Genomic DNA, 10,015 nt, shown 5'->3' with positions numbered 1-10,015 from the left:
ACTTAACAACTTTTCAAACAAAGTGGGAAATACTTAAAAATAGAATTTGCGCACGAACGGTCGACCATAGCAGGTCTATGCGTCGACGCATAGCCTGCAGTTTTGGACAGACTGAAAAACACAGCAGTATGCGTCGACCATAGGTCGGCGTGCGCTGACCCGTGGTTCATGCGCTGACCCCAGCGGTCGACTCAAGCCTTTTGTGCGCTGACCCGTGGGAAATGCACTAAGTTATGCGCTGACCCGTGGTTCATGCGCTGACCCTTGCGGTCGACTCAAACCCAGCAAATCTGCAAAGATTCATATTTTTGTGGTTTTCATGCATTTTGTCATGACCACATTTTATCCACATATGTTGTATGAAATATAGCAGTTTAGATGAGCATAGAAAAGGATATGATAGGTGATATGTTGCATTTGTTTTGTAGAGGTGGAATCGACAATGCCGATTCATCCATGGTGGTCATTTGTCATCATCGAGACCTATGATCATATGTTGTATGACAGTTTGCCCTTACATTTACCAGCCTGAAAATATTCTTGTCTACCCCATTGAATATTGCATTCAAGGATTTAGAGTTTCCAAGAGCAAGATCCTCCTCCTCCTTGGACCATTGTTCTTCAGGCTTCTTAGTGGTGGCTTCTCCTTCTTTAGTAATGACAGGATGCACCCAACCTGTTAACACAGCTTTCCAAGCCTTGTTATCAAGGGATTTCAGAAACGCTACTATTCGAGGTTTCCAATAGTCATAGTTAGAACCATCCAAAATTGGTGGCCTATGAACAGATCCTCCATCTCTCTCCATTGTACCAGAAAGTATTGCCCCTAGATCTCACCCAGAACCAGAGCAGGATGCCTGCTCTGATACCAATTGAAATTCTGGTATCAGATATAAGATGTCGAAGATAATGTTACGACACTAATATCTGTTAACACACAATGGATAAAAAATACATAATGGTAAAGCAAATAACACAAGCAATTGTTAACCCAGTTCGGTGCAACTCACCTACGTCTGGGGGCTACCAAGCCAGGAAGGAAATTCACTAGAATAGAATTAGTTCAAAGACTCTCCGTACACTTTAACAAGTTACAGTCTTTCTCACCTAATCTCTACCCGTGCAATTTCTACCTAAGCACTCTTAGATATGAGAACCCACTCACTTCCCTACAATCACACGCCAGTGATTTTAAACAACACTCCCTTGAGAAAAGAAAATACTTTTCAATTACACACTCTTGATTTTACTTCACAGTTTCAATCAAGAAGACACACTCTTGATCTTGCTTCACAACTTTGATCAAGAAGACACACACTCTTGCTTAACAGCTTTAGAGTGACAAATTACAACCACAAATCAGTCTAATTCAATCATCAATGGATGACTTGAATGACCTACAAGTCTTACGACTAAACAGACACAAACCCTAGCTCTCTCTCTATATTTCGCTCAGTCTTGGTTATGTGTTCAAACAGATTTTCTAAGTCCCTTTTTATAGAAGCTTTCAGCTGGGCTTGGACATCTTGAAAACCCTAAATCTATTTTCCAATCAAATCTTTTTATAACAGCTGTTTAGATCTCCTTGGAAAATAAGTAAATCTGGTTGTAATCCATGATTGAATGCGCCAGCTAGCCATATCTTCAATCATCCAAAGATTGCCATTAATTGTGCAATCACAAAACACCAGACATTCATACTGAATGTTCTGTGTACAGGATGTCATGACATCGGGTCTGACATCCTGGAAAAATCCTGCATAATCTAATAATTCCTTTTATAACTTTCAGCAGGTACAGCCATATCAGATGCCATGTCATTGTGTAGGTCATCTGAAACAATCCTACATGAACATGTCTTTCATTTAAGCTCCAACAGGTACATCCAATATCAGAAGCCTTAGCATTGTAAGTGGCATTCTGAAACAATCCTGCATGCACATGTTCTTGAACTCCAGCAGGTACATAGGATATCTTATGTTAAGACATCACACATAACATCTTGTGAACACTCTTTGTTTTACCAAAATTGCTGCCAACACTTAGAATCAACAGGTTTCTATCTGACATTCTTGTCCTATGGATTGCATCCCATTGGTCAGATCTTTTTAACTCTTAACTTTTAATTTTTGTATAGGATAGTCTCTTCATCTACTCCCACTTATTTAATTTCAAAATCTCTCTCTCTTTTTCAAAAATTTCTTTGCTTGTGTTTTTCAACTTAGACATGTTTTAATGATTAGAAACTTTCGCCTTATGTTAATGAATTTTCAAACTTTTTCTCAATCAAACTTGTGAATAAACTTAATTATATTGACCCCAATTTCAAAAAGACAAAAAGAACTAACAACCTTATTCAAACCTTTGGCCATTTTGTGCCTTTTTTTTCAAAACCTTTGATAACAATCAATTACCCAACCTCTTTGAAATTTCTACCACGAACTACGGGTTTTGATCCCTCATTTTTATGTTGGTACGTAGGCATAGGATCGAAGGTCTTGTCAAACACAAAAATATAATTAATGAATTATTTTCTCATCCCCTCACTCTATATTTTTATCAAACATCATTTTGACCAAAATAGTTGCACATAAAAAAGGGCTCCCTAGGAGTATCTAGGACACTTTGGGTGCTAATACCTTCCCTCTGTGTAACCAACCCCGTTACGTGTAATCTATGACATTTTATTAGTTTTGATTTGAAAACTTCTTATCTTTAGGTTTTATTCGCACTTTTCCCCTTTCCCTCGGAAATAATAAAAACGCGGTGGCGTCTCTGGTTTTATTGACGTCAAGTTTATCCATAGCTTGATGGTCATGAATTTACCGCTACAAGATGTCATGCATCTAGTTTATGGGGAAGAGCCAATATTATCTCTAGAAAACAATGTAAGACCTAAGTGTGTAGAATAAGACAATTTGGAAGATGACACCTTGGATGATTTGAATAGTGGTGTAAAAGGAACTTTTGATGATTTGGGTACTTTTGAAGATTTGAATAATCTAGGTGACAAGTTTGATGAAGAAGGGACCACCGTGGTAGAAGATAGAGATGTAATCGACCAAGAATCTTCATGTGATGATGTTAATTTGGATGAGACGACAGAAGGCATTGACCAAAAAGATTCATGCCAGGATGTTAATTTTTAGGGGGCTATTTTGTCTGAGGATGCAATAGTGGATATTACATTGGAGGGGACCACTGATTATATGGTATGTGATCAAGAAGAAGATATATTGGATGACACACCTTATCTAGTATGCGTTCAAAAAGATTATTTAGCCGAGGAACTTATTGGTAACAAAGATGAAGATGAGGGACTAGAATGTAACCAAAAAGATGGTGGTGATGGTGAAGATGACAGTGCTTTGAATGTGAACTTTGAGGGTTCTGATGAGGATGCTATATAAATTGGTGAAGAAATTGTTGTTGATAAAGAGGATGGAAAAGGAAAAGGGAAGGGCAAAGGAAAAGGAAAAGGAAAAGGAAAGGAGAAGGCAGTTAGAATATATGTTATTCATTCAAGTAAAAACCTTAAATTTAAGAAAAATGATAACAAGAGGATGAGAGTCATATGTAAGAAAGGTTTTCCATGAGAGTCATACTGTGCCAAATTACCAGATGAAACCACTTGGCAGTTGAGAAAAATTATGGACAAACACACATGCAGTAGGAATTATAAGGTTAGATTTCTTAATTCCAAATGGTTGGGCAAAAAGATTCAAACGAATGTAAGAGAGAATCCTAATTTGAAGTTGACTGATATAATGGAGAAAAAAAAAGTGGAATGTAAGGATCAATAAGACACTAGCATACATAGCAAAGTCACTTGTTATTGACATTATTGATGGTTCATTTAGGGAGTAACATACCAGAATACATGATTATGGTCATGAGCTGTTAAGGGAAAACCCTGGATCATTTTTGAAAATTACAAGTCAACCATTTCAAGGTGGAGACGAAGGTAGTAAGAATCATGTGAGGTCTTTAAATCCATATTTCCAAAGGATTTATATATGCTTCAAAGCTTGCAAAGATAGTTTCTTCAAGTGCAGACCTATCATAATATTGGATGGGTGTTTTTTAAAGAGATATTATGGTGGATAAATACTTACAGCCATTGGACGGGATTCAAATGAACAAATGTTGCCAATAGCATTTGCTATAGTTGAGGGAGAAACCAAAGATTCATGAAGTTGGTTTTTGGAGTTGTTGACATCTGATTTGGGAGGTGTCAGATTATGCAAGACTTATACATTTATAAGTGATCAACAAAAGGTGTGAATGACTGGTCTATTTTAACTATTGTTTACATATTAAGTAGTTTTAGACTTACATATTCATGACTGTAATGCAGGGTTCATTGCCTGCACTTGATGAGTTGCTACCAGACTTTGACCAAAGGTTTGTATTGGTACCACATGCATACATAGTTGAGGAGTCTAGCATTACATACACATATGAATTGAGTATGAGTTATTTATTTATATGAGTTGATATGAGTGAGTAAATTTACCATATAAGTTGATTTGGTTGTTTTGTATGAGTTATGTTATCAATGATATACTAGTAGTTGATATGAGTTGTGAGACTGATAACATGTTGTTAATCTATCCTTGTTGTTTATGCACACTATCTATATATGAATGTATTCTCACCCCCTGTTATTTTTGGTGTTTGTAATTTACCTCGGTGGTGCAGATACTTAGGTAGAGAAGCCTTAGTAGCGGTTGGTTTGGAGGATGGCGTATTTAGCCTCTTCATTTATCTTCTTTTTTCGTTTTGAGTTATTAGTTGTGTTGCTCTGATAGTGTAACACTTGGGGGAAACATTTATATTTTGTTTTGAGTTTGCGAGTATTTTGTTTTAACACTATTTGCTAAGTTTGAGAAGTTTTGAGATGATTTTTGAGTATGAGATATTTGAATTATTTTACGAGATTATTAGAGTTATTTTATTTTGTTAATTCCGCTAGGATGAATCTAATAAAAATGAGCATGTGATGATGGAGTGTGTGTGACACCTTATGTTTGAGTATTTGAAATTACCTATAATTCTGTATATTTTTAAGTGAGGTTTTTAGGGTGTTACATATGATGACGAAGCTCGTAGTTATAGGTCAATCAAATACCTCGGGCCAGACACAAACTTAGTTGTTGTAACTGATATAACCAATTCATATAATTCCAAATCGGTTTAGATTCGCCAGGCATAATAGGTTCGTTTATGACCCGTTGATGACGATATGCAATTCCAAATTCCCAAGGCAATCAGTAGTCCAAACATCATATCACAAACATCACTATCAATTTTAACTGACTCCCGAAACCGGGTTGGTTCGCTATTCTCGTTCGCACTGTTGAACACCAAAACAAGTCTATCAATTCTTTTATTTTTTCACCCTCTTGAATGTATCTATATAACCAACAGACCAAACTCATTTCAAGATGTTCAAAAGTATGAGTGTTCCAAAGTCGGATCTTCATCGGAGACTTAAAAATCGAAACACAAACATGAGCGTCTCTTTTAATATTCACGTTAGATGTTTAGAAGAAAAACTGAAGAATGAAACATGAATATGTGTGAAAAATGATGGAGAATGAAGACCTATTTATAATTAAAAAAAAAACAATACACTATGTCGTTAGGGGGAGTGGCGCATGCTCTTAGGCCTACAAAGCATGCGTCAGAGGGAATGATGCATGGGTATTATATGCGTTAGAGGGCATGACGCCTATGTGCAATTTTCAATGTATATGTCAATACGAGTGGCGCATCCATTTAACTGTAATTTTTTACTTGATTTGAAACATGAATATTTTGATTAATAATGAGAAAAATTGGTTATTAAAGTATTTAATTTAAAAATATTGATTATTTGAAAAAAAAATCATCAAAACCTCATAATAAATACAAAATTTAAAGTCGGGGAACCAAAACTTTTCATGAACCAACATCGGGGTGGCAAAACGGGTCTGGTCCGTTGGGCATGCCCGTTTTGCCCACACTTTTGTGCGGGGTGGGTCAAAGATTTAGGCTCTCACTCTCTAATGTATTTGTCCCGCCCCGCCCCATTTTCTTCGTGGGCTTGAACATTTACATAAATTTTTGCATTTTTAGGCTTAAAGAGTACAGTGCCCACAGGCTTTCCCCGCTCCGCCCTCACTTTTTTGCTGGGCGGGCCTAAGTTTTAGGCCCACATCCTTAAGTATGACCGCTCCATCCTGCCCCATTTTTTTGCAGGCTTTTGCGGGACGGACCTAAATAGTGCGGGCATACCCGTTTGCCACCCTTAAACCAACATAAAGGAAATGTAATTAGGGACAAAATTCATGAGCAAAATTTGAAATAAATTAGCAAGGAATGTATGTTTATATTTCATCTAATTAAATCAAATTTTAATTTAAAAAAAAATATAATCTAATTTTTAAATTAATCTTGACAAAGCTTACACTAATTTTAATTCAAATATGAGATAATATATGATAGTAAAAATAAAAAATAAAAAAATTTCAATCCAAAAATTAAAGTTTAATTTCTGCCATAATAGAATTCAATTATGGTCATCAATGAGTAAAGTAGAAACGAGATAGTACATGTTTTTCTACACCTTAATTATCACAAAAATATTAAACATTAAATAATTAAAATCAATGTATAATGCATCTACATAACTCCACCGAAAATTATTAAAAAACCACAGTAAAATAGAATTTCGAGAACGTGCTTTTTCTTTTATTTTTTTTGACTCATCTGACTATAGTGCTGAGAATCCAACCCAATAATGAGTAATAAAAAACGGAACAATAAAAAAAGAAAGGAAAATGCATAAAAAGACTAAAAACCCAGAAAAGGCAAGCGTATCAAACAAAATCCACACTAATTAATCCTTACCGTAAATACCGAACATTTCAGATAATCATTATTTACCCAGTTCCCACCGACGATCTGAGCTGGACCCACCTAACCCAACAACCGGAACATCCGGTTCCCGTGTCCTCATCACAACAGAAAAGGAAACTATCAGGAAGAAAGAAAATCACATCACCGTAAACCGTACGCGTCGTATCTTAACAAAAATTCACACAATCCCAACCCATCCTCTATTCTTTTCTTCACACATCTATTTCTCCGGTACCTACCTATAGTATCTTTAACTTTCACTTTTTTTTTCCCATTCCCAACAATTTCCACAGATCTGAAACACTCTTTGCAGCACCATTGACCTTTCAACTTCCCTTCTTCTTCTTCTTCTTCTTCATTGGTCGTTCTTCCTGTAGAACCGGACCTCACGATTCGGAGCTCCGTATCCGGATCTAGAAGGTGAGGTAAGCTTGACTCTTGGATACTTGAATTGAATTTGAATTGAACGGTTATTAGGGTTTGATTTTGATTTGATTTTCTACTTTAAGAAAATCAGTTAATTCAAATCTAATCTACTTCATTCTGTTATAACCGTTTCGTGAAGTGAGTTTGTAATTAAGTGATTTGATCGGAGAAGTTTGGTGTTGGATTCTTGAAGTATGGCTTCGAGTACGATTCGGAAGGCGATTGGTGCGGTGAAGGATCAGACGAGTATTGGAATAGCGAAGGTGGCGAGTAATATGGCACCGGAGTTGGAGGTGGCGATTGTGAAGGCGACGAGTCATGATGAGGATCCGGCGAGTGAGAAGTATGTGAGGGAGATTTTGAACTTGATGTCTTATTCTCGTGGTTATGTCAACGCTTGTGTGTTGGCAGTGTCGAAGAGGTTGGGGAAGACGCGTGATTGGATTGTTGCGTTGAAGGCTCTTATACTTGTTCATCGTTTGATGAATGAAGGGACGGTGATTTTTCAGGAGGAGATTTTGTATGCTACTAGGAGGGGGACTAGGCTTTTGAATATGTCGGATTTTAGGGATGAGGCGCATTCTAGCTCTTGGGATCATTCTGCTTTTGTTAGGACGTATGCGATGTATCTTGATCAGCGGCTTGAGTTGATGTTGTTTGATAGGAAGACTAATGTTGGCGGCAGTGGTGGTGGTTCTGGTAGTGGTGGCGGTGGGGATGATAGGTTTGGTGGAAGGGAAAACTTCAGATCGCCGCCGAATGAGTATGAGTATGGAGGTCGAGGGGATGGTGGGAGTGGGATGAGGAAGACGAGGTCGTATGGGGATATGGCTGATGCGGCGGGGCAGGATGATAGAAGGATTGTTACTGTTACTCCTTTGAGGGATATGAAGCCGGAGAGGATTTTTGGTAAGATGGGTCATTTGCAGAGGCTCTTGGATCGATTCTTGTCTTGTAGGCCGACTGGGTTGGCTAAGAACAGCAGGATGGTTTTGGTTGCTTTGTATCCGCTAGTTAAGGAGAGCTTTCAGCTGTATGCGGATATATGTGAGGTTTTGGCTGTGTTGCTCGACAAATTCTTTGACATGGAGTACCCTGATTGCGTGAAGGCCTTTGATGCTTATGCAAGTTCAGCTAAACAAATTGACGAACTGATTACCTTTTACAATTGGTGTAAAGATAGTGGTTTAGCAAGATCTTCTGAGTATCCTGAAGTTCAGAGAATTACTAGTAAGTTGCTGGAGACGTTGGAGGAGTTTGTGAGGGATAGGGCCAAGAGGCCTAAAAGTCCAGAGAGGAAAGAGGAAGCTCCCAAAGTTGAAGTACAAGAGGAGGAGCCAGTACCAGATATGAACGAAATCAAGGCACTGCCTCCACCTGAGAATTATACCCCGCCTCCTCCGCCTGTACCGGAGCCTGAACCAAAGCCACAGTTTACGGAAGACTTGATGAATCTGAGAGAGGACGCAGTCACGGCAGACGACCAGGGTAATAAATTTGCTTTGGCACTGTTTGCTGGTGCACCGGCTAATAATGCCAATGGATCATGGGAAGCCTTTCCATCAAATGGACAGCCAGAAGTAACTTCAGCTTGGCAGACCCCTGCTGCAGAACCTGGGAAAGCTGATTGGGAATTGGCGCTGGTAGAAACAGCCAGCAATTTATCAAGGCAGAAAGCAGATTTAGGTGGTGGGCTAGATCCTTTATTGTTGAATGGTATGTATGATCAAGGAATGGTCAGGCAGCACGTCAGCACTTCCCAACTTAGTGGAGGGAGTGCAAGCAGTGTGGCGTTGCCGGGACCGGGAAAGACCACAACACCTGTTTTAGCTCTTCCGGCCCCAGATGGATCTGTGCAGCCAGTTAATCAGGACCCATTCGCTGCATCTTTGAACATTCCACCTCCTTCCTATGTGCAAATGGCCGAAATGGAGAAGAAACAGCAATTGCTTGTGAATGAGCAGCAGCTGTGGCATCAGTATGCAAGGGACGGGATGCAAGGCCAAACTAGCTTGACCAAATTGAACGGTAATGGATACTATGCTGGAGGTCCTATGCCTTATGGAATGCCCCCAGTCCATGGAATGGGGCCTCCAAACGGGTATTACCATACTCCTCTCTGAAACAATCTCCCTTTCCTTTTTTGCCACATATCTATAGGTTGTTTCGTTTATTTGTTACTATGACAGTGTTTTCCTTTGTTTTAAAATGGTGTCATGTTATTCTTGAGATCTGCATTTAGTTCATGGGATGCAAAGGATATACAGTTGGAGGAGACAATTTCTTGTTTGGTTTTGATGCTGGGAGATGTGTAACTCAATTGTGATGTCTCTGTGTATTGTGTAATAGTATCATTTTCTTCTCGATTTTGTACTTTCAAGTTATTCTTGCTCCTCCTTATTAAAAACAAACGTTTAACTGCTGTAAATTTTATAAAATTCTGGTGCTGATGATATGCATATTTCCAACTTATGTTAACAGTCTTAGCCTGTTTATTTGTAAAATTTTACTCCCTCCGTTCCTTTATAAGTGTCACTTTTTTACAAAAAAATTGTTTCTTTTTAATTGTCACTTGCAAAGTTCAAGGTAGTATTAATTGCTATTTTGTCAAAATTACCCCTATATAATGATTGCAGAGAGAGAAAAAGTAAAGTGAATGTAATAAATAATTAAGGGTATTATAGGT

At 38.2% G+C, this 10,015-nt stretch overlaps 1 protein-coding gene across 1 annotated transcript; it reads left to right on the top strand.

The window, feature by feature from the left end:
• The first annotated feature begins 7,051 nt into the window (after positions 1 to 7,051).
• On the top strand, positions 7,052 to 9,807 carry LOC127087701 (putative clathrin assembly protein At2g25430). The gene has a single exon (XM_051028637.1). It carries the CDS (start codon positions 7,524 to 7,526, stop codon positions 9,450 to 9,452), a length of 1,929 nt encoding a protein of 642 aa, XP_050884594.1. The 5' UTR covers positions 7,052 to 7,523; the 3' UTR covers positions 9,453 to 9,807.
• Positions 9,808 to 10,015: the final 208 nt, after the last annotated feature.

The sequence above is a fragment of the Lathyrus oleraceus genome, chromosome 5 (genome assembly GCF_024323335.1).
Source record: "Lathyrus oleraceus cultivar Zhongwan6 chromosome 5, CAAS_Psat_ZW6_1.0, whole genome shotgun sequence".
Classification (NCBI taxonomy): domain Eukaryota; kingdom Viridiplantae; phylum Streptophyta; class Magnoliopsida; order Fabales; family Fabaceae; genus Lathyrus; species Lathyrus oleraceus.
The sequence above is the reverse complement of the archived record's forward strand: the minus strand, read 5'-3'. Positions and strand labels throughout refer to the sequence as shown.

Coding starts and splice junctions, on each gene's coding strand:
- LOC127087701 (XM_051028637.1), top strand. CDS start 7,524: ATGGCTTCGAGTACGATTCGGAAGGCGATTGGTGCGGTGAAGGATCAG.